The sequence below is a fragment of the Hyalella azteca genome, unplaced genomic scaffold, assembly GCF_000764305.2.
Source record: "Hyalella azteca isolate HAZT.00-mixed unplaced genomic scaffold, Hazt_2.0.2 contig6661, whole genome shotgun sequence".
NCBI classification, from domain to species: Eukaryota; Metazoa; Arthropoda; class Malacostraca; order Amphipoda; family Hyalellidae; genus Hyalella; species Hyalella azteca.
The window spans coordinates 438,464-464,503 of NW_025936815.1; the positions used below are offsets into that span (position 1 = coordinate 438,464).

General features: G+C 35.7%; 1 protein-coding gene across 1 annotated transcript in view; it reads left to right on the forward strand.

The window, feature by feature from the left end:
* Window positions 1–11,729: 11,729 nt before the first annotated feature.
* Window positions 11,730–26,040, forward strand: part of LOC108679324 — a 34,390-nt gene continuing 20,079 nt past the window's right edge. Inside the window, exon 1 of the mRNA XM_047880941.1 lies at window positions 11,730–11,962. Coding sequence (XP_047736897.1) covers window positions 11,730–11,962 — 233 coding nt within the window. The remainder of the gene's footprint in view (window positions 11,963–26,040) is intronic.

The window sequence follows — 26,040 nt, forward strand, 5'->3', positions numbered from 1 at the left end:
TTCGATTTACAGATGACGTCAGTCAAAACCTTTTCTAAAAGGTTCTTGTCCAGATAGTAATAGAAATACATTAAAAATTGAGTATTCACGAGAAAAATTTAATAATGATTTCCCATTTTCCTGGTGCATTAATTAGTCATTGATAGAAATCTGAAGTGGTTCATCTCGTACTGAAATACAAGAAGAAAAAACTCTTCGGTATTTATGCCTCAGTGATATTCTCCAAACTTTCGATGCCTTTCAAGTGAAGAACTACAGGATGACTACTCCTTGTTCTCTATAATGAGACTCAAGTGATAATTTTTGCGGTTCCTTGAACAATTTGCCGGCAAACGCCTTGATCTTGAAGGCAAGTTTCCTTCCTGAAAACCGCCGGCGATTGTGGTCTCCATTGCAGGCTGTGGCTGCCAGCGATACATTGTATGCTGAGGTCTCCAGTGATTGTGGTCTCAATTTGTGGTCCATTGTGGTCTCTCCAAGAGTTTTGAGTCAAAGTTTTCATCATAATTTCGAGTTCTCCTTTACTTACCATTAATTACGTCAATGTATTATATATAAATAACTTTTTTCTTAATTTTTATATAAATATCAAGCGTTTGTTTATAATTCACGGTAATGAACCATTAAGTCCCTGTTGGTAATTATATCGAGTTTGTGTTTGGCTTGGCAAGCGCCACGTGTAAGCTCCTCGCGCTGGCCACCACAAGTCCAAACTGTGAACAAATTGACTCAATTCCTGGAGGCGTTCTTGTTCGATTTGTGTGCGGACTGAGGGTCGGATTCCCAGACCCGGAATGCGGGAATGCTTGTTATTTACGACCACAAATTCCAAGCAAATTGCAATTGTACGTTACGGCTCCTAAGTCTGAATCTCTTAAGAAATAATTTTGTGGTCGCTTGCCTTGTTTTAAAAGTTCCAGTGACTGACCGTCGTAAAGTTTTTTCATCAACTTCAGCCTCCCAAATTCTCGTTAGGCTTTCGCATTCTTTGACTTTATTATTTCGAGTACGTATGCATTATTTTTGCATACTCGTTTGAATAAGAATTATTGGAGCTTGATAATTTCCAAAAATATTGTACTGTATGTATTGAATAAATTGTTTTATTTTAAAACTGCGGCCGTCAGTTTGCGAAAGCATTGAAAGTAACACATACATTAATTTGGTTTTTCTTCGTTAGCGATCTCTTTAACGTGAGCAAATTATCCTAAGCATTACATCTCTTTCTAATTTATGTATTTAAGTGTTTCTAATTTTTAATCTGTCCTACTTCAAATTTATTTTATGGACGAAATCATATAAAGAATTATAAAAGGCTCAGGTTACAATAAGCCTTGACATGTCGGCAATAATTCACGATTAATTCAGGACTCGCTTCTCAGGTCACAGGATCTCAGGGTCTATTCCTGGCCGGGTTCTGTTACCTGCTAGTCGCTGGTCACTGGATTTGGGAAGCCATATTTTTTTACTGATATTTCGATAGTTTTCATACCTCTTATACGAGAATATCAACTAAGTTTATTCAAGAAAAATCTTGTATGGTTGTAAACTCAAGCACGAATATGACTTAGCAATACCTTTTATAGTTATGACTTAGCAATACGTTTATATTGATACCTATGATGCCTTAGGCCTTCATAGGTCTATTCTGTGCGAGATACGCCTGCTCGGCGCATAAGATGTATGGCAGAATTATATCTAATCTAATGAGAAGCGCAAACTTGCAATGGGAATTCCTAAACTGACTGGCCTATTCAGACCGCGTCTGCACTCGACAGACCTGTATATTTTGCACCCAACTTGTCAACTTGTTAATAATATTAATAATATTAAGACTTATAATTTGGGAACCTAAGCCAGAGTTAAAATAAAAATATTATTTTTTAATCCACAATTTAACATGTGAACCCTGATGCGTTGCACGTAGGAAGTTAACAACAAATCAAATTATTATGGCAACACGTTTTACCCTTCATCCATAAAAAGGCATTATAGACATTCTTAAATCTTGAGTTTGGGTGAAGGCGTTCGCTGTTGTGTACAAAATAAAAGACTTAATCTTTAACATCCGGCGATTTATCACATTGGCTGTGCCATGAACAGTCTACTGATGGTCAATACTATTTTCTTAACACTTTGTAATTTGGAATACAAACAGTAGATAAAAATTATTCTTGGTCATATTTTTTCAGATCAAACTCCAAGTGAGCCCGAGCAGTGGTACGATGAACGACAACCTCACTCGACAGAAGCTGGATGAGCACTGAGACGAGATTTGTGATCCTGGCCATTCACTGAATTAGTGAGTGCTTCTGGACTCGAATTTAGATGAGAAAAACATTCATTGCAATGAATAAATAAATAAAACCTATATATTCTATTGTGAGGAATTTACTATTGTAATTCTATCGCAGGGAATTTACACAATCGAATGTGATTCAATAATTTATTTTTAAAAATAATTCTAACGAAAGGATCCTATTTAATGATCCTAATGAATTAATCTATCATGAAGGATTTGATTTTGGTAAGTTTTAGTTTACTGACTCTAATTCTTGGTGACCACCGTCTTTTAATTATGTCCAACATTTCGATGTTGTATACGGATTGCTGTATAATTGCTACGGATTGTACGATACCAATTCTAAGTCTTTCATCTTCCTAAAATTCAGTTGAACCTTTTTCTATTCTTTCTAATTGGCTCTGAAAATAATCTGATATAAACCTTATACAAAATTTAACATGGCTCGGTGTAAAAGACCTAAAATCTGAATAAATTTAATCGTATATGTGAAATTGATTTTAATACATTTTTATATACTTTGTTCATCTGCTAGAGACTGCTGAGTATTTAATTCAAATTGACTAACAAACTAATAAGGAGTACTGATAGAACTGCGCTCAAAATACTAAAATTATAATCTTGAGCAAATGTCTAACTTAACACTAAGCAAAACAAGCATAGATTTCACTGCAACCAAAAAGGAACAAAAAATACACTACACTCACGTAAATAAGGAACAGTATAATAAGTATTATAGGTAGATTCCCAGAGGTTATTAATGTTCTCCTAATGAAATTTGTTCTCCTGGAAATACTGAATCGTTGATGGCATACGACTTCAGTACATACGAGCTCGATAGACATGACTTATACGACACATCTCAAATACGACATACGACATCTCATTATACGACACATCTCAAAATATCCCTATTAATAAGGCTATAATAATAGGGATCCTAATATACAGTCAATAGTATGAATGATTAAAAAAAATTTAACGGCAAAATCAAATTTCCAATTTTAAAATCTTATATTCAATTTCCAATTTTACAATTTTCTCTAAATAATGAGCATAACTGCTGAACTGTGTGATCAGTGAGGCAAAATAATTATTCACCGAAATCAGTCCAAACATTATTTCGTTCCGAACAAATAGTGTCCCGTAATAATTGATTCAGTGAGTCTCATCTTTCATGACGAGGGTTGACGCCACTCCGAGGTCACATCTCTGCCGATGCGAGAGTTGGCTTTCACACAGTCCGGGTCACGGTCCGGGTCAGGGTCCGGGTCAGGGTCACGGTCAGGGTCAGGGTCTGGGTCTGGTCAGGGTCCGGGTCAGGGTCCGGGTCAGGGTCCGGGTCAGGGTCCGGGTCATGGTCCGGGTCAGGGTCCGGGTCAAGGTCCCGATGACGTTCCTTAACGATGCAGGTACCGACTAACAGACAGTCTCTGTCACGGCCCCGCGATTCGTTCCCGTATGATGTGGGTCAGTGTTCTGTTGCTGTCCCTCATGGAGCCTCCCATGAACCTCCTGGAAGATTGAACCCCTCAACTACAACTCTGCGGTTCAAAGTTGCAGTTGGGATTCCGATGTTTTTTACATTGCGTCGAAGTGAAACCTGCATTTTTACTCAAAAATTTATCAACTGCATTTCATAGACGAGTTTATTCAGATATTTATTTCATTAACAAAGTGTTGTTGTTAGGTATTTTTGCAATGATTTTGTCTTGGGTTTAACTAAAACAATCAGTCTTTAGATTTATTGAGAATAAGCCTAGTAAACCCAGCAGCTAGAACGAGAGGAATTGAAGAGGAGAAGGACTCCTGTCTTTCTTAAACATAAAAAATAGCACAAATAAAAAACATTGAAAAGAATAAGACATTAAGAAAGTATTACGATAATCCGTATTGACATAAATTGAATAATACGACACTAAGCCGAACTGGTCCCTGAGAATAGCGCAGCAGTGCAACCAATAGCTCAGTGAACCTCGCAGTTAGTTAAACAAGCGACAAGGTGCTTTAATTTGACTAGCTAGGACTTACGACAAGTGTTTCTTCCTTGCAATTGAGTGAATAACAGTTGTATAATATGGAGTAAAAAGAGGTGTCAGAGCCCGTGAAGAATGAAATATCATACCAGATATTCAAGAAGAAGTTAAGATATCCGCATGGTAATTCCGAACGCTTAGTATAATTTTGCAAAGGCTCGGCATGAGCTCTAACTTGGAAAATCAAATTATGTTCACAACACTTAGGCCCTCTCACAAAACTCGCATTATAAAGCGCTTAGCCCTGAACGTGATTTATTTGGCCATCTAGAAGATTTTTGAAGAAATAGCAGAATCGATGCAGGGGAAAGCGGAAAAAATTTGATTTTATTATATATTCGAAAAAAATTTCAGTATTTATTTTAATATACAGAAAGCTCTTTCAACGTTATGAATTTTTTTAAACAAGTTATATGTACACATCATCTACATACAGAGAGAAAGATTTTTCGATCAATTTCGTGATTGACGGAATAAGCAAATTAAACGCAGCCCACAAAACTATAAAAACTTAAATTTGCTCGAAATGCACTCTGTCTGATATTTGGTATTGATGTCACACGAGTCTGATAAGGCATGAAAATAAAGAAATAATTCGCTATCCATGAAAGTCTGAAGAGTCTACGGGTTTTAAAATGAGTGTTTAACTACCTCGGGTCTGCGGTAATAGATGCACAAAAGTGCCCAAAAATGTTGGCAAATCTTTTTAGATGTATTCAAATTTATAAACAATTATATTCAGATCTTAGATCTTTTAAACCGATCGACATTTAAATTTATATCCAGTTTGCATAAAATTTAAAACGAAATATTCAGATATCGGTGTGGTGAAATCCGATCATGCTGTTCAACGCTCACTGCCACGGATTGTGCGATTCAAATTTCAAGTATTTCATCTTTTTACGAGTGAAGTTGAACTTTTTTTAATTCTTATGTTTTTTCCCAGTCCAACTTCCTAAACCTAATACTGATTTCGTCCCAATTTCTTAATTATCTCATACTGTTTGCCTAGTGATAATTCTTCTCCTAGAGGTAGACCTAAATTCTCCTTTATGTTGAGAGCATCATACCGGGCATTAAAAACCTCAGGCTAGTTACTTAATAGAAATTATTAAATGCATTATAGTATATTATATATTATTTACTATTGTGACATGGATGCATAAGTAAATGAGGCTTGATGGGCTTGTGTAATAAATTTATCTAATTTTCTCTGCATCGGGGCTCGTACTCGCTACACCGGAACTTCAATTTTGCTTGTCTTATCAAGTCATTTATACGCCGTCCAAACCACATTTTGTCTTGCCCGAATGATGAGCTACCAAGATCCATCATTTCTACCGGTAACTTCCATATAAGACCACAACGCCTCCTCCTAGAGTGCGCTGCCATTTTAGATCAATTATTTTATTCTGATACAGCAATACGAAGTGAAGCAGCGCGGTGCATTTTAATAAAAAATTGGGGTAAATAAACAGAAATCTTCGAAAACCAAATCCTGTCGAATTGATCATTGCCGTTACTGGCGAAATTTTTTAGTTCGATTTTATAGATTAAAAATAAATTATTAAATTGAATTTTAATCATGCAATTTGCATACAATAGAAGATAAGTTTTATTTATATGTTATACTAATTTCTTCACTGCAAGGAATGTTTTTTCTCATCTAAATTCGCGCCCGGAATCGCTCGCTGTTTCAGCGAATGGCCAGAAACACAAATCTCGTCTCAGTGCGCATCCAGCTTCTGTCGAGTGAGGTTATCGTTCATCGTGCTACTGCTCGGGCTCACTTGGAGTTTGATCCAAGAAATAATGACTATTTTTAATTTAAATTGTAAAGTTTCAAGAAAATAGCTTTGACCATCAGTTGACTGTTAATGACGCAGCAAAAGTGCATATTACCGGATGTTAAAGTTTACGTCTCGTACTTTGTACACAACAGTGAACGACTTCACCCAAACTCAAGACTTAAGCATTTTTTTTATTACGCAGCAACCTTTATTTCTTTACTGAAATTTATGAATGTAGGATAAACTATGTTATGTTTGGTCGTTAGCTTTCTATATAAAACACATAAGGGTACGCATATTGATCGGTATATAAAAAATCATGAGGTTATTTTAAATTTGGTTAATTGTGGTTCTCGTATCAAAAGTCATGTTATTATCGATAGTTTCTATCGCTATCATCATTCTGCTACACATTAATATTACTATTTTTCTGTCCTTAAATTGACAGCTTAGGTGGTTAGCTGCATATCATCACATAAGGCCTTTGATAAAAGCCTAATAATTTCGCATCACAATAAGATTTTTCAATGGTATAACTATTAAGCTCATATAATCGTTTATGAAAAAATTAGGAAATTTTTGAACTATCGTAATATTGAAAGATATTATCTTGACACCAAAATGATTAGTGTTTGAAACATGTGAAAGTACTGTGGAAAGTACTGGCACCCGTACTGTGGTAAGCGTGTCGATATCGATTGGTCAGGTTAACATTTGGCTCCAGCAGCCTCGTGTAAACTCTTAACACTTGAGGCCAACGCGAACCTTCTCTGCATAATTGATCTTGCTATGGCAGTCTACCAGGCCAGTCATTGCATGTAAAGATAGTTCTTGTGAAGAAGATATGTTTATTCTGTGGCGGATGGTATAGATCTTGCTATACAACGGAATTAACCCAGGTTCAAAAATTCAGCGATGGTTTAGAATGGTTAATTTACACATGACTGACAATGAAGTAATGGCAAGCATATGAATGACTACACACAGATTGAATTAGTTTGACATGAGATATGGACGCTTGCTAGTGATTGACTGACGGAGATGAGAGGAATGGACTATTTTACTTACTAACTACAAGTTACGGGACGATCCCGTATGTTAAGGTCGGGCTTACGTTAGTTTCCCCGACATATTCATTAAGGTCAGTTTTGTTCTTAAGGAATTTACATGAAGACCAGCCTTGTTCCAAACAAAAGGTAAATCTGGTGCGATATATACATGGCTGTCACGAGCAGAGAAGGCCTGAATTGGCCAGTAAGTATAGGCATTCCTTGTGCCAGTCTGTACATGTCAGCTTAGATTAGATGTCATTCTGCCAGACATCTTGTACGCAGAGCAGGCCTATCGCGAACAGAGTAGGCCTATGAAGGTCTAAGCTGAGCTCAGACCCAAACAAATACAGTAACAGAAGACTGCCCAAATCCAACGTCCAGCGACTGGCAGGTAACATAGCCCTGCTAGGAATAGCCGGGGCCAGAGACCCTGTGACCTGAGATGCGAGTCCTGAATTAATCGTGAATTATTGCCGACATGTCAAGGCTTATTGTAACCTGAGCCTTCTATAATTTTTTCTACGTGGAACTGATGTGACCTCGTTAATGAGTAAATTTGAAATAGTACCTAGTATTAAATTAAAGGCGCTCTAAATATATAAATTAGAGAAAGAAGTAATGTTTAAAATAATTTGCACGCGTTTAGGAGATCGCTAACGAAGAAAAACAAAATAAAATCAGAAATTGGCTTTAATTATTTCGGTAAATAACGGGAGTAGTTCTAAAATAGGACAATTTATTCAATATATTCAATGTTTTTGAAAATTTTCAAGCTCCAATAATTCTTATTCAAACGAGTATGCAAAAATATGCATACTCCAAAATAATAAAGTCAAAGAATGCGAAAGCCGCAGGAGAAGTGGGAGGCGGGAGTTAATGAAAAAAACTTTACGACGGTCAGTCACTGGAACTTTTAAAACAAGGCGAGCGACCACAAAATTATTTCTTAAGAGATTCAAACGTAGGAGCCGCAACATACAATTGCAATTTGCTTGGAATTTGTGGTCGTACATAACAAGCATTCCCGCATTCCAGGTCTGGGAATCCGACCCTCAGTCAGCACACAAATCGAACAAGAACGCCTCCAGGAATTGAGTCAATTTGTTCACAGTTTGGACTGGTGGTCGCCAGCGTGAGAAGCGGACAAGGCTGAAGGCCCGTGGCGCTTGCCAAGCCAAACACAAACTCGAGATAATAACCAAAAGGGACTTAATGGTTAATTACCGTGAATTTTCATCAATCAAACACTAGATATATATAAAAATAAAGTCAAAAGTTATTTATATATAATACATATACGTAATGGCAAGTAAACTAGAACTCGATATTATGATGAAAACTTTGACTTGAAACTCGGATGAAATGATCAATGGAGACAATAATCATAGGCGGTTTTCTGGAAGTAAACTTGCCTTCAAGATCAGAACGTTTGCCGGCAAATAGTTCAAGGAACCGCATAAATTATCACTTGAGTCTCAGTATTGAGAACAAGGCATAGTCATCCTGGGGTTCTTCACTTAAAAGGTATCGAAAGTTCGGAGAATATCACCCAAAAATTATTGGTAGAGCATCTTTGATTATTGGTGCCTATAGGTGGAAATTATAGGTGGAGCACCGATGGCGCATCGATGCGAATGGCGTGTCCGGGCTTTGTTCCACCTATAACCTGCTGATGACCATCCTACTCGAAAAACTTATCTTCCATCAATAACTACCCCCCATTAGCACCGGTGGCGTATCGATGAGCCACCGATGGCCATCTTTAAGTCTATAAAAAATTGTCGTTTGAATTCAAGTACGAAGCATTTACTTCTGTTGATTTTGTTTCATATGATCACACAATCTGAGGACTACGCATGCACATACAGCATGGCAGTACAAGTAGTAACAACATAAGACATGTATCGGGAACAAATTTTCACAGAACCAGATGTATACCTCGTGAAAAATCGACTTGAAGAAAAGCCCCTGACGGCAGGATTCGAACTCCGATCACGCTCGTGCGAATTAATGCCTTTACCGTTGAGCCATCGGAGAGGACTTGGCACTCGAGCCATTTTAAGCGAATTAATTGAAGTATTCCAAAAATTAATTTCATCAAATGGCAGAAGTAAATGCTATCAATGATTAGATGGTTCCATTAACTAATTTATTTGAACATGCTTCTCTATACGAATAAACAGCCGCTGAAAGAAACTTCGCTTATCCATAATTTGCACGAACGATGGTGCAGCTCATCGTAAAGGCTACGGGAAAAGCTTGCTAAGTATTGAAGTTCCATAGAATGAACATAACACCAATATTGACAGCGTTTAGATTCGAAATATTTTCACCGTGACCATACTTGCTCGAAATAAGGAGTTGATGTCACTCGAATTATTTTGAAATATTAGGCGTGAAACACCTTCATCACTTGGCGTCACTATTTTTCTCTAGTCTAATCTACAATCTTTAGCGTAAGAAACATGCCAGAAATTTAATTGCCTTTACTTTCATCAACGCATAAATATGAAATATACCTTTTTCTATGAACAAATAGACGAAAACATTCATTAAAATAGCATTGTATAATTCATTTGTACATACATTCATTCGCATCGCGCACACGTGATGCGTATAATAATTGTTTGCTATCACATATAAACTTCAAAAAATCAACAGATAAAAAATATATTGTCCCCGGGCAGTTGCAGTGAAAATTGCTGATGATTTTAATGATTAAATCGTAGCACCAGAAAAATCTTATATCGCCAAGGGCACTGATGGCCTTGAATTATTATTATTCTAGTGCAAAAATTAAAATCATTCGATCACATTAAATGGGAATTTATATCGTGTTAGGCGGCAAAATACTGAATTGTAGCATTGATATAACGAGCAATAATATGTAGAAAACACAATTTTCTCCTTTGATGTTGTACAATGCCGATGAAAGCAATATCTTGTGATGAAGCTTTATTCGAGCGAAATTGCTATCCGGACTTTAGTTCTTTGTGTTCATAATTTGTTACAGGGAAGAACATCGCAGTTGTGATGGCTTTCCAATATTGAAGGCGCTTTTCGGTAGAAATGGAAATAAAATCTGTGTCTCTCAGAGCTACGGTTATAAAGAATACTGTTGTTTCCCTTATGTTACGTATTGAGGACCTATTTTTGCTGTGAGGCAAATTCTTTACATTAATTCAACAATACAACTGAAAGATTAAACTGTAGATGCAAATTTGAAAATAGGTATAACAAGGACAGTACCTTCACATTTCTGAAGGTTAATCCAACCTTACGTGAGTCGGAATTTTTCTTCCGACTCATTTTCTACGCGTTTTTTATCTTAAAAATTTTATTCGTTCAATGATTTACTGATATAATTTTTCTTTCGTGATAGTTAATATGATCAATTGATTCTTAATAATATGAGTTAATACAACTAGAAAAAAAATTAGGGAATCAGTGAAGATTTTCGGTTTTAGATTACCGAAGTAATTAATACCTATAAAAAGTGCGAAATAATTTCGAAACACTCCCATTCTCTTGTTCGTCTTTCATTTTACAGGATTTATTTATGTGAAATTAAATGTAGACTAGTATTTATGTGAATTTCTGTAACTTCGCATAGTTTAAAAATTCCAGCATATCAGCATTCAGTTTCTGATGAGCTAATAACTATTCATGTGTGAACACTTAATTAATTGCTGATGTGAAGGATATCAAGAGTGGAACTTTATTCCAGAGCCAACGTTTGAGTCTTATTTACAGCTCACATTTTGGAAGTGATAAAAATAATTCTCCCTGTGGTTTATTATGGAACGAAATGTAACTTATTGAAAAATTATGAACGATATCATACATGATTGACATATTAGTGCGATAAGTTATTATTGATCTGATACAATTATCGACTGATCAATTAAGTGAAATTCACATCAAGACATTAAAGTGTCAAGTAATGAAGAGGGAAGGTTACTTATACCATCCGCTCCACTGGCCGAACTAAAAGAAGAATTTAAGTGATAAAATTCACGAAAAGTAAACGTCATTGGTGCATATAAAATTTCGCGAAGGATTCCTGAGAAATGAAGGACCTATGGTGATAAACTGTCGGTCGAATGTTTAAATCTAAATCCCTATTACTGATTAATTTTTATGCTCCTCAAAATACTTCAAAAACATCTTCAGTCATTCACACAGATTGTAAAGGAAATTTTTCGAAATTTCTGCACATAAATGTCAATGGAGTTCAAGCACTTAACTTTCCATGAATACCTATGAATTTAGTTTTGAGCTTTGTACATTTTATCAATGTACTGATTTTATTTATCAAATATTCTCAATTATAACATTAATAGCATTTAGTTTTTGAAATTTCAATATAATAAAAAACTAATTTTATTATGAAAATTAACCCTTTTTTAATATATTGAATCCTGCTAATCTAATTCCCCAAATGACAACAACCATACATTGAGTTTGGAAAGTAAAATGCCTAGATAGCTCTTAGCAATTTTCAGTTCAAACAATTACTGATAAAACGCCTTCATTTACCCTGCCCACCATGGGTGGCGCACACAGTAAAGACGCTCCAAATAACCAAGACTCAGGAGCAAAAGACGCAGACTCTGACCGAGCTTCCGCTTCTGAGGGAAAAAACGTCAAGAAATTTGACAGGGAAGAAATTTTGGGGCAAAAGCCGGACGATCTCACCGACCAAGAGAAGACATTGATACGCGACACGTGGCAGGACGTGGAGACCTCCGTCGCCAGAGTGGGGGTGGTCATGCTCAGCTGGTGAGTGGGGGATATGTTCTTCGGGTGAGTGGGGGACAAGTTTATCGGGTGAGTGGGGGACATATTCATCAATTCAGTGGAGACATATTCAATTGTTCAGCAAATGCGGACATGTTTAGCAGGCCATTGGGATACCAAGTGTTCCTTACAGACTGAAGTTTCAAAACCACATTTGATTGTTAATAATCTTGGAATATGCCGCATAAATTTCAGAGTCGATATTTATGTTCGAAAGTTTGCTTGAGTTTTTTGCTCAATGTCTCCAGACAATGTAATTATCGATGGAAATTTATGGAACGCGCGTAAAAAGTTATATCTAATTATGAGTTAGTGAAACTCGTTGATTGCAGGATCGTTTTTTGCCATAATATATATAATTGAGGAAAATTCTACAACATAATATATTCATAACTTTATCCCACTCGGTAGCACTTTTTGGATGCGATACTTGAATTTTTTCTTTTGGCCTCAAATGTGGTACCGTTTTAGTTTTGCCGTTTAGTGTTTTGCTGCAAAGGTGCTATACTGTTTTTGGGTATGTTTTTCTGGTGCCCGAGCTTAACGTTAATAGGTATCGCTGGTTTCAGTGCTAATTTCATCGAATAAACTTTATTTATGTTAGTTTCTAGCAAATGAATCACTAGGTTTGAATTCCACAGAATTAAATATAATATAAATTATTTATAAGCAGTTAAATTCGATAATCTTTCGCGGTTTCGAAGGAGTATTTTTTCATAGAAGTTTTAGAAATTGCCGCGCGTGTTATAACTTCCAATTTCTAGCGATTAAGGATTAAAATTTCGGCATTCATGCAAGTTTTCATTTTTTCTCGAATTTCAGATTGCATTGACGTCAATTAAATTTTTTTGATGATCGTAAATATACAAATATTCACTTATATAGTTGCAAAAAACATTAGTAGCTGCTGACAGTTTTTCAAATTATGGTAGCTCAAAGGCTAAAAAAAGTATCAGAAATTTATCATCGGTTCTTTGAGAATTTCTGTTCCAACTCATATTTATTTTAAACTGTGAATTAATAAAAAATCTGCCGGATTTCTTTACGTGGAAATTCTGTTTCCCTTCATATGTCACTCGATTCGGGTTATATTCTCGTAACACTCCAAATGTCTCCAAACAACTTCACGTATAAATGGCAGTTTCAAGTGCGATATTATTTCTAGATTGCAAAACCATCAAAAAGAGAGTCGTGAAGGTCTCCGTAATTTCGTGCCGGCCACGCAGACTAGCCATCACGGAAATAAATTGAACGAAGTCCTATTTCAACATTTGAAAACTAACGAACGAAGTCCTTTTTCAATATTTTCAAGTTTTGATTGAAAATTGAATACAAGTTTTGATTCAGGCTGAGTTTGATTTAGAATATTAATAAGGACTTGCATCTGAATCTCACCTTTTATTTTTCCCAAATCAAAGAAACGTTGATTTCAACCGAGATTTGTGTTATGACTTCAATCGAGACTCAGGGTTCGCTTTCACCCGTAACTTGTGATGTGATTTCACTTCAGATTTGAGGTTTGATTTCATCTTAAATTTGAGGCTACGCATCCCTTTGCTTATGACGTTCTTCTGAAGCTACGTAACGAGAAGATTGTTGTTGTTTTGAAGCTACTGAGCGAAGTCGATAAAGCTGCAAACACAGATTGCGGTTTGGGGAGATTCGGTACAATTTCCAAGATCGAGCTGTGGGCATAAGCAATATTTCTCTTGTATTAGGCTTAGTCATAATAAACCGATTCACTAATAATATTTCCATATGACGCAAATGTGATTAAAAACGATGCGGATATTTTACCATATTCTAAAATCTAAATTAACTTCATCCTGTCAAATAGAATCAGAGAAACTTGGCTTCAAAGTAAACATAATTTTAACATACCGAGCTAAATCATTACATTGTGTATAGTTTATATTCTCCAAAATTTATAACAAATAAAAATGAATTGTCACCAATGAAAAAATAATTTTCATCTCATGAAATATATCCGCAATGGTTGCAAGAGCACGCAACTCATAACGCGAATGCTAATGCGGGTCGGGCTTAAGGCATCAATTCATTATGTTCATCTGGAATTTAATATTTTCTTTCAAATGATGTCGGCAGTTTTTACTCGTTGCCGACATCTTTTGATAGCCTTTATAAGGAATCCATGGGATGTCCTCGAGAGGTGGCATAGGATAACGGTCTGACAGCCTTAGTCGTCCCCTTCGAAATACCTGCTTGTGGACAAAATTATTACCTGTCCGAAATTTTCCCATACAGAAAAAAAGGTATGCGGTCTATTGACTCATTTTTATGGTAAATTGTCATTTACTAAACTATTGCGATTTTCTAAATTAATATTAGATTTATTTTAAGTGAGACATTTCAGTTTTTATAAACGCAATTACGAAGATTTGCGAGGGAACGATTATTTATAACAAAACCCGTGTAATAAAAGTATAATTAACTATATCAAAAGAAAGTGCCAACTCCAGGCACGTTTTTTCGATTGAAATTTGATCGAAAAAAACCCAAGACTCGAGCGACATTCGTACATTTTAAAAATTCCTGGAACGTCTTGTATAAATTTTTGTTTCTCTCAACACAATCATTTAATCAGATTTTTATTCTCGTTCTTATGTCACTATTTGCTAGAATTTCTCTGTACATGTTTACTTGACTGAGGCATTTTTTCTTTAGTATTTTACGTGTTTTCTACTTCAGCAGGAAATTCGAGCTAATAAAGAAGCTCTGGTAAACAAGCGCTGCACACGTGCCAAGTATTCCTGAGGGCAAATTAAGTTTCCCCTCATTAACATGATGTCTTGTTCGTAGCGTCCCGGGCTCTCTTAACATAATATCACTGAGACTGAGATTTGACCTCGCACTTTAAAATGCATAAAGTTATTTTTAATGTAATATTGATGTAGTTCTGGGAAAGAATGAGTGGCAGGAATTTCGAAATTTCGAGAATCAAAAAAATGTTGTTCGTTTATTCTCAGAGTTTCCTAAATAACAATATATATGTAATCACATAAACTTTTTTACGCTTTCTCAATAATATTTTGATATCGCGAAACTGGAATGAAATTCTTTATCTAGATAATCCACTTGTAAGTCATTCAATATTGAGAGTATTTTGTGTAATCTTCAATGCAAATTTTCGTCTCCTGGTGAACTAGAAAGGGAAAAAATTCTAATTTACCTCCAAAAACTGAGAGGCTTGGCAAATCTTGGCAGACGACTTCATGCTCATCTCTCACACAAATTTGAAAACATTTTATTAGCTTTAATATCACATTCACTCAAAGTTATTATTCCTCGATAAGTCCCTGGAGGTAATCAACAATTCATTACCAAGTTCAGAAAATTTGTTGAAATTGGATGATCAAAACGATTCCGGGCTATTTATTCGTATATATATAAATAATATTTTAATGAAAAAGGAACATAAAGACGACAGAATAAAATCGTACCGCAGCTGATTAGTTACATATATTGATGAATAAGTGACAATGTCTATGATAAAGTTTTCAGTCCAAATTGACTATTCGGTCCTTGGGACATACATCATTTCATCCATTTTCTTAGTAAAATTTATAGACCAGATTTGATAGTTTTTTTTACTTATGAGGATTTTCCTTAATTATGAGGGACGGGTGGCCCAGTGGTTGAAATTCAGAGTACCAGGATTAGAGTAGCGAGGTGCGGGTTCGATCCCAGCTACCTGCGACAGTTTCTGGTCAAACGGCGAGGCTGGAGGCCGGGCGGTTAAGCAAAGCGAAATTGGGGCAGTGAGTTGGGTGCTTGAGACTTCAACAAGCTGCGAATATTCTGCGATTTTAAGAATGGCAACAGGCCTACAGCCTTTTAAAACGCTAGCACCGCTATAAGTAATTACTCAATGCCTAATTAAGATTTTAATTGTATTGTTTCCAACTCAATAAATCCAGATTAGGAGCTCGAAATGTTCAGGGGAACAATCAACGTCTGGATGCTTCTGTATTTGTAGAATATTATACAAGCCGAACGTGATAATTCGTTTAATTCACTCCTAATAATTATCGTCTTATTTCTAGCATAACAGTAGAAGTTAAAATGGATGGAACTCTGCGCTTTAATTATAGTGAACTGGAATTTCCTGAATTTACCATGCGGGAGAGAATACGTTGATCTTTACCTAATTGCCACATTAATTCGAGTTATTCTGTCAATTTATATAATATTCTCGACGAAAATTTTTAAATATGCAAGTAAATTCATAATTAATGGGATAATTCATCAAGAAGTAATTTTTATTGAAGTATATACCCATTAGAGGCCATCAGAAACCAGTAATCTTGGAAATATCATACTTAAATATTTCAATATCTATTTACAACAAATGCCATGAATCAAGTAGCAAATTACTTTTTCTAAGCAATTGCTGAACCAAATAATAACAACGTGTATTTATTTACATTTTGTAAGTGGATTCTTAGGAATAATTACTTAAATGATTGTCATCACTACAAAGAACGAGTGCTGCCTCATTATCTTTCGTCATATAAAATTTTGTGCGTAATAATTAAATACTAATTATTATCGGTGTAAAAAGACACTCTGTTTTATGTTGAACTTTGAAATAAACTATAAATTGTTTTCTTTATGTCACGTGGCTACTGCTTAGGAAAATTCTGAACTTTCGGTTTATAAGTCAGTCCTCTTTCGTGATGTGAAATTAGTTTAAAATTCTACCAGGTAGGACTATAAACAAAATAAATTCTTCTAGCACTTAGGCAACGTTACATTTCAGCAATATGTAGCAATTTTTTTGACAGTCACGCTCGAAGTGTAGTATTGGTAGGAAAAGGTCGTAGCAACTGTAATGTGGTGAAAGGCCGTCTCGACAATTTATAAATGGTACCGACTAATTTATGAGACGTTGGCCACCACACATGAGACGGGGACGGATGACTGAAGGGCCTTTTTGCAATTATGTCGTGCCGAGCTGTGCTTGCCGACTTCAAAAAACACCTAAAAAACTTGGGGCCGAAATTGCCGACTGCTGTGAGATTTACGTTGTTCAGTTATGAGCCGTGAGTTTTCAAGCAATTACGAGATTGTCATGACATTTGGTCGTTTGCTTGAACTAAATATCATTCCATATACATATGTTGAGCGCAAGAAAAAAATATTTTAGTCATAAAATTAAATTAAGTTGACAATGATTAACGCGGAACCTTCAAAAAATTACTACTGCGTATCATATCTTGGGCAAAAGATAAGAATTAGTCAACTAAATGCAATGCCAATCATGAAAGAGACAAGGGACCTATAGTGCTACATATTGTAAACACAAACTTGTTGATATTTGGAGTAACAGACTTGAAGGTCGCTGCTTCGCTATCAACCTTTGAACATCGAGCAAATAATTTTATTCGGCACGGTGATTTAACTAATTTCCATGTAAAAGATTATACATTTATATTTTTTTATTAAAGAAAGAAAAAATCTATAGTAGGTATAGATGTACTTCGAGAAAAATAATAACAACGTCGGTAAGGGTAACTTGGGAATTATATTATCAGAACTTATATTCTCGCGACATTTGTAAGATTGCTCTCTAAACTTGAATGATAATGGAAATGGTGCAAATCGAGTCAACCAAGCTTCCTCTTCTCTAAAGAAGCTCCAAGCTTCTTTAGGATCAGAAATATTTTGAATTATATTCATCCAACGAACGACTTGCAGTCAACCCACGCATTTTCTTCTTTCACTTACAAAGAGTCAAATCGTAATTTTGATCAAGATTAAAGACAAATGTGATTATTTGCGCATGAAACAAAGCTCGATGCGAGCAACGAAAAAGATTCCAACAAAGGAGAGCAAATAATCTACATTCATAATGAGAACACAAAGACGGTCTGGCCACGTGCGGCTCATTAAATGAGTTTTTTAACGAATATTAAAATAAAGTTTATATAGAAACAATTTATATAAAGTTTATTTATAATTACAAGTTGTAACCTGAAAACTAAAAAGTTTTAAGTGCTATCGCATTCTAGAGTGCAGTTTACTGAAAGGCTGGAAAATAGGAATAATAAAACATCCGTGAGTAATTACTGATATACAGACATGATATGGAATAACTTTACCGAGGCCCTGCCTTATTGGAGTTAATTTCTTCATAGACAAAGAGTGAACCGATGAAAATTATGGTAGGGAGGGGAGAATTTATGAATTATAAAAAAATTATGAATTTTTTTAAGTTATTTTCATGCGTTTCCACATTGGCCATTTTAGAAAGAAATATTTTATATTCGACTAAAAAGGCAAGTGAAGGCGAAACCCTTCCGAATTTCGGAAAACGCAAGTTCACCGGGGTGCCGAAAGCTACCACAGCATATCTCGTGCAGGCTTGAATTACCAAAAAAAATTCTAAAAGCTTTGCCGGCGAGCGTCACATTTGCTGCGGAATCTCTGCACTATAAGAGCGTCAAAGAATATATCTGGTGAGCACCTAGTTTTGACAGATAAGAATTATATTCTGAAGTGAAACAAAGTCACGGTTTTGTTCTACGCAAGGTATGATATACTGTAAGTGTAGCTAGTGGCTGGGCGAGGTATTTTATTAACTAATACGCGCGTGTAAAGCTTATGATACGTAGTTGGGGCTCGGTGAATGTAGCAAGCGGCAGGACGGTAACTTTAACGTAACTAAGAAGCAAACTTTGGAGTAGGAAAGTAATCAAGACGGATATTTGTCGGGATATTATTATACTGTATCAGAATTGCGTTCCCTGTCAATAAAAATATGAGCTTGATGATGTCTGAAAAAATAAATAAATTTAAATTGGTTGATAATAAGCACTTCGAAAATTTTGGTTCGTGTTATTCCTATTTTTGAAAAAGTTTAGATTTTTAGCTGCGCCTAACAGATTTTTCATGAGAACGAATGGAGGGGGAAGGCTTTAATGCTCTATTGATGGCCCGCTATGGGAATTTAATGGCATCGGCTCATGAAAAGAGCGTTCGAGATTGCTTGTGTTGGGCGCTGTCTGCAGCACTCCTGTGCGTAGGACTCCATGGATTGCTTTGCCTGAGAGTTCAAATTTTCCACAAGCTGTGTGCATTATTTGCTGATGCAGACATTGGCTGTTTATTTGTTAGGAGATTTAATCATCACTTTGGTAATTAAAATTTGACTCAACGCCAAATCCCTTTTCAGCGCATTTTCTCATTAATAAAAAAAAATAACTCAGTACTCACTGCAGTGAGTGACAGAGAGCGCATTTTCTCGTCGACGAAAACATGAAGTCACGGACGGACAGACAGGCGGATATGGCGAGCACAATAGTGAATTTTTTTCATAAATGAGAAAATGTGCTATGAATGCGCTAATGCTCCAGTCATGTCCGTCCGTCCCTCCGTGACTTCACGTTTTCAGAGAAAATGCGCTCTCTGTCTCTCACTGTATAGAGTACTGATCTGATCTTTTCTAGCCATTGCTGACAACAAATTAAATTGATATTTTAACAATCAATAATAATATTGCAAGCTCGTTCATGATCCGCTAGAAATCTTCGATCTTTTTTCAGTGAAACTTACATTATACAAGTTATTGTTAAATTCAAAAAATTTAATCCAAAAGTCATATTTGTTTTTTATGTTCATTCACTATAATCTTTTCAAAGAGTTAAACAATCCATTTACCTTCTCAGAATTAGAAGTTCATATAATTTTATATACTTGGCAGCGAGCTACCTCTCCGTTATATTGATTAATGCAGCGGAAAAAAATTAGCACTGGCGCCTATGCTACTTTGCCCAGACAATTTGCTTATACTCATTTCATAAATCTGACTTTGATGACCTTCCCCTAACGTATAAATCTAACTATTTATTTATTTATTTATTTATTCTATTTACCGAGTTGGGGTATTTCTGTACCATCTGTGTTCAGTGCAATCATCATCAACACGCTTGGTGTATGCAACATCAAACACATCTCAAAGTGGCACTGTTGTTGAAACATTTAATCCCGTTTTTTATAGTCCCAAGTTTGGCTAGCAGTTCATTTCTCACCAGCAGCTTAAATATGCCTTAGGAGCTAGGTATGAAATATGAACGTGAAGACTTCTTACGCCAAACTATTCTTATTTCTTAATTGGTGCGATCCAAATCAGCCCTAGTAATATCTTACAACAAATCATTTATATCAAAGTAAATGATTTATTGCTTAAATTGTGTACTGTTGAACTAAAAGAAACTATACTGCCGAAGACCTTTAATAAAACTCTTAGAAACAAATTGATGAAAATTTTGCTTTACCAATGTACTTTTTTTTAGATCGATCTGAAATATAATAATATCATCATCCTCCATTTGAAATGTGCATTTCTTATTTAATGCAATTTAAAATGCAAGTTTCACAGGGAAACTCATTAATCACGACTAAATTGGATACCTGCCAGGAGGGAAGTTCTTAATTGCCGCTGTCGGCTTGTCATCAACAATACCGGCCTCCCAATCCTCCAACTGTGTCCGAGTTGGAAGCCGAAGAAGCAATTACACAAGGAGCCAGCAGTGGGTGCGGTGTAATCAAGTCCTGGCTGTTAGCATGTAAATTTCGGCCGATTGAGCATTGGATAAAATAAGTCTAGGCTCCTAACACTGAGAAAGCTTGAAACAACATTAATTTAATTTAATGTAGAACTACCCCAACAAAATTCGGGGACCGCCTAGCTAGGCTTCGCCCGAATAGTCACTACACGCGGCGCAAAGTTAATCTGGGTCTGCTCGGCCACCCGATCGAAATCAGTTTCTGGTAAGAATCTCCAGTCCGACTTTATAGTCGCCTGAGAGTATGACAAGGGTTGGCCGAGCCCTGTCATTCCGAGATAACAATTAAGCTGCCCAGAGGCTGCCCTTCGAACCCTGCAGTCCGAAGCGGACATATACAGCATCCTGGGAGTCCCTAGGGAGGAAATGAGTATAGGTGAGTATATGCGACAAATAACCTGCTTTACCCATGCGTATTGAGCAGAGAGTATCATAAATATATATAGAGAAGCTGATTTACGTGCGTTCTGAGTCTAGACTGCCCTAATGCAGGGTCGCGTACGCCTTTAAATTTTGTTAGGGAATTAACTACGCAAATGTTGCGGGTATAAGCATGAGAGAACTTGAGAACGAGGATGATTGTCTAGGAAAATTGAATTCGGAAACACTTTTGAAAATGCGAATGCTTTTGATTTCGTACCAGTGTACCTTCACATTTAGCCCGCATAATATATACAGTGTAAATGATAACAAATAATTTCTAATGTTTAGTGCTTCACGTGAAAGTATGCAGAAATGAAAGCTTTGGAAATCATTCATTGGTGCAGCAATTTCTGAGGCATTTATTTCACAGAATAATTATCCCGTCATAATAGTTTTTGTCCTCGTATAATTTACCTTGCTCTAAAAACTTGCCACAATTTATTAAAATGTCTCTTTCTAATTTACCTTGTTCAAATAATTTGCTACAATGAATTTAGACGGCTCGTCGAATTTAATATGCTCCAACAACTCGCTAAAATAAATTAAAGCGATCAGTACATTTTCATTCGTTCTAATAATTAGCAACGATTGAATAACATAAATAGTTCAATTGTCTTCGCTCGGACAAGTTTGCTGTTATAATTAAACGGAAACGGATCAGTGCGTTTGATGGCTTTTGAATGGCATCAGCAACGCTCGGCCATCGGCCCATCCATCGATCCCTGAACATTCATAGGCCTTCGGCTCACTGAAAATCGCTTACGATTTCTGCTGCTGGAGCCCTCAACAGTTCTATGGTGGTCCTGTTGGAAAATAGTGCCATGGAATTTTAAGAAAATACTGCAGCCTTGTATTATTGAGCTTCAATTTTCTGTTGTTTTGCTATGTACCAGAGCAACAGCCAGCAATTCATGGCAGGGCTTACACGGGAAGCGTTGTTCAATAATTGGCCCACAAATCTCAAGGTGGACCTCGAGACTCCATGTAAAATGAACCGTCTTGCTTGATGTCAAGAAATTTTAGCGTCACCTAACAAAGAATATTTGTTAAACACAGTCGGGCTCTAATTGCTATTTGCAGTCATTTTTCATACAGTTAGTATAATTAAAGTTATTGAATTATTATTTCAGAGAAACTCTTCAATCAATGGCTTTCTCATCATGCTACCTATGAAGAAATTAGGCCAAAAATACTGTGGCTGTGTAATTATTTGTTTTATAGCAGAATTTTTTTAATTAAATTCTTGAACATAGAACATAATCGTCCTGGTAGAGAAAAATAGTACGTGACACAGCCGTTAAAAGTTCGCTGATTTGTGGCATAAAGAAATGAAATGGGAGCTCGAGGCGAAAGTTTATGAGTTTCGAAAAGTTGGCATTTGTGTGCGAACTTTCCTGCAAAAGAAAATCAAATGGATTCGATTCATTTTCTTAACGAAAATAAATCTGGCATCAATTCTCTAGATGAAGGTCCAGGCAATATGGTTTTCGTATTTTCAGAGCAAAATCTCATAAAGGCTCCAAAAATCGCGATATATTAGTTCGATGATCTAATTGTTGCAAATACTTTGACGAATTTCGTACAGTCGTTTGTCAGCTTCTCTTTTTATACGTGGCGTTAAGTGCCAAAAATAATATTGACTCTTTCTCAATTCATTTCAGTCATTTCACGAAAATTGTTATTTCTAGTGGCACGGTTTGCGTCGAAGATCTATTATGCATGTAGAAGACTTAGCTATCGCGGCCGCAATAGTGTTATTGAATAACATATTTATTTAGAACTAATTTAATTATTATTCAGGAAATACAGTCAATAACTAAAGAAAATGCTCTCCAACATTTTAAAACAATAATATTTAATGAATATATTCATGAAGCTCATCTCGTTTTCAATAATCGCTCTCATGTTTGACTTTTCTCATTTTAGCCTTGAACTTGTGACATTTAAATTCACAAGGCAGCAAGAAGCCAACAACAGTTATTTATATTTCGATTGCATTAAAAGTAAGTCATAAGGCAGCTTTTTAACTTCTCTTTGTCCGAAAAGCGATTTTTACTGGCTGAGCACCAGCCCCCTCAGTTAAGGGATATCTTGTTTAAAATTCAATGAGATTCGTACATTGATATACTGAGGCTTTCAAATTTGCTCTACCTTCTACGCTCAGGGTATTGAATAGATAACGGTGCGTAGTATTTTTAGCCTTCATGTGGCTTTGTCTAACCCTGCGTTCACTCGAATTTAAAAATTGATGTGAAAAATATGAATCTTTATATAAATAATTATCAATTTGGCTTATTAAATTCATTCCAAGGGTTAACTTGCCTGCGTTATTGGCCTATTATTTTTGCTATTTAAGGTACGGGTATACTTTTGTAGTTCAAAGCTAACATTTCACCGTATATGAATACATTTTTGCACAGTGTGCTTCGCGAATTGCGGATGGAAACTTTTTTTGCGCATTCACTGAATTCAGCTGTGCAGAAACTTGATCGTAATATCTTTGTTTTCAACTCCCGTCAAGGCTACTTGATGAATCACTGTATATTTTTAATGAAAATGACGTTCATTCGATGCCAATAGTTCTTATCCGATTCTCCCATCAGTTTGAGCGGTTCACGAGCAGAAAAAAATCACCATAGAAAATAATAGTTTTTTTTCAACCTGCATGTTTAGCTTTATTTCTTTAATCAGAGATCAGTAGATCATGTAGATACAGTATATACTTAACAAGTTATCACTTGTTGTTGTTTTATTCTATTTTTTGTTTTATATTCTTATTTTTATCAGTTTTATCACTTATATTATTAGCCATTGATTATAGTTGAGTGATCCACTGAATAGAATGAAACGCGAATCAATAATTTCTTAATTCCTGAAAATTTCCTGTGCCGGTTTAAATTGAGACCGAATTTTATTTCAAAGTGACTCACGTAATTGTTTAGTATTAGATATTCTTTCTGATTTTTGAGCTTAAACATAACTTATAATATGCGCGAAGTTAATTTATTATACATACAATTATTTACATCAGCGGTACTCAATAAATTTTTTTTCGTTTTTTGTCTTGTTTATTTAATTAATGAGAAAAAACTTGTCAGAATAATTAGAACTTGTTGAAAAGTAAGGTGAGAGGCAACCTTGTCATGAGATCAAAGTCTCGCCACGATTGATGATAGGAAACTGCAAGAATAAATTTCTTGCCGCTGGTGCTTGCTTGCCTAACGACTTCGAGTGGGAAGAAGATGTTGGCCCTGGGGATTTGAACGTAGGAGGGGAGGGGATGAGAGATAAGGTGGGAGTCTCGCAGGAGGGGAATAATGAGGGATTAGGGAGGATGGTGCAAGAAGGATCTCCACATGGTGAAGGATTAGAATGATCTCGTAAGGAACAACATTTTTTTCTCCAATTTTGCAAGATTCAACAGACAATTAACTGTCAACATCATGACCTGTTATCGGTACCCGCCATAACCAGCGGTTTTACGAGTTTAGATTTTATTGGCATGATCGAATAGAAATATTATCTCAATCTGCTGCGAAATATTTAGTGATAGGCATTAAACAAAATGAACGTTGATTAAATGCACTAAATAACTTTTAAATATTACAAGAGAGTACAATAAAATCTGCTGCGAAATAATTAATGACAGGCATTAAACAAAATGAATGTGGAATAAATGCACTAAATAACATTTATATATTACAATTAATAGAGTCCGATAAAATAATCTTCCCGCAGGGACAAAGACGAAAACAAAATCCTTTGTTCAAGCTGTGGTGTGGGGGTAAGTTGTGGCAGAGACTGATGCATCGGTCAACACTCGCTTGAGGATCGAAAAACCTCTAAGCATCAATCGAATTGCGTCATAATTTGTTTATATATTCAAAATTTATTAATACATTTTTATTTGACAGTATCACTTCTATGATCCAGGTTAACTTTTAAGAACTGAACATTAAATTCAAAATTACGCTGAAATTTACGTTTTTAACATATTGCGTTGCAGCAACTTTTGAAATTGTTTGTTTAGAAAATCCTTTGAAGTGAATCCATTTGACACGAGTCCACATAAGAAAATCCTAGTCGGATAGCGAATTTCCAGAAAAAATGTTTTTCGCTCCACCCTAGCGGTCATGTAAGAAGATTAGGAGAACCTTGTTGCTATTGAGAGGATTAGGAAGGACTATAGACGAAGAATGGCGTGGGTGTTGTGAAGACCATGATGGTATCCTTAGAAAATAAAAAAATTTCATTGTCATGATGTTGTTAAGATCATTTGTGTGGCCAAGTACATTTTAAGATAATTTGAAGTCCAAGTATCCTTAAAAAATTGTTTGTCATGAAGTTGTTAAGATAATTTGTAAGGCCAATTATGTTTAAAATAATTTGAAGACCAATCCTTGTTAAGTTAATGCGGATGTCACGAAGGTATCAAGATAACGCGGGGGCAAGCTATTATAAGATGATGTTAAGGCAATGATTGGCATTGAGAAACTGTCGTAGCCATGAAGGTTTTAAGATAATGTTGTGCCTATGGAGATTTTAAGATAATGTTGTGTCATGAAGGCGTTAAGCTAATCTTGAATCATGTAGGTTTTAAGATAATGTTGTGTCATGCAGGCGTTAAGATAGTATAGTACCTATGAAGGTTTCATGATAATGTTGTGTCATGTAGGTATTAAGATAATATTGTGTCATGTAGGTGTTAAGATAATATTGTACCTATGAAGGTTTTAAGATAATATGTCATGAATGCGTTAAGATAATATTTTGTCCATGAAGGTTTCAAGATATAGTACCTATGACGGTTTTAATATAATTTTGTGTCATAAAGACGTTAATATATTGTGTCATGAAGGCGTTAAGATAATGCTATGTCTATGGAGGTTTTAAGATTACATTTTTGCTATAAAGGTAGTAAGATAATCTGAGGGTTTGTAAGATGTCATTTCGTTGAGAGTCGTAGGAATAAGAAGTGAGAGCGGGTCTTCATCGGTGGCCGTTCAACTTCGAATATCCTCCGCAGGTGCTTGTGTGGTCAAATTCAAT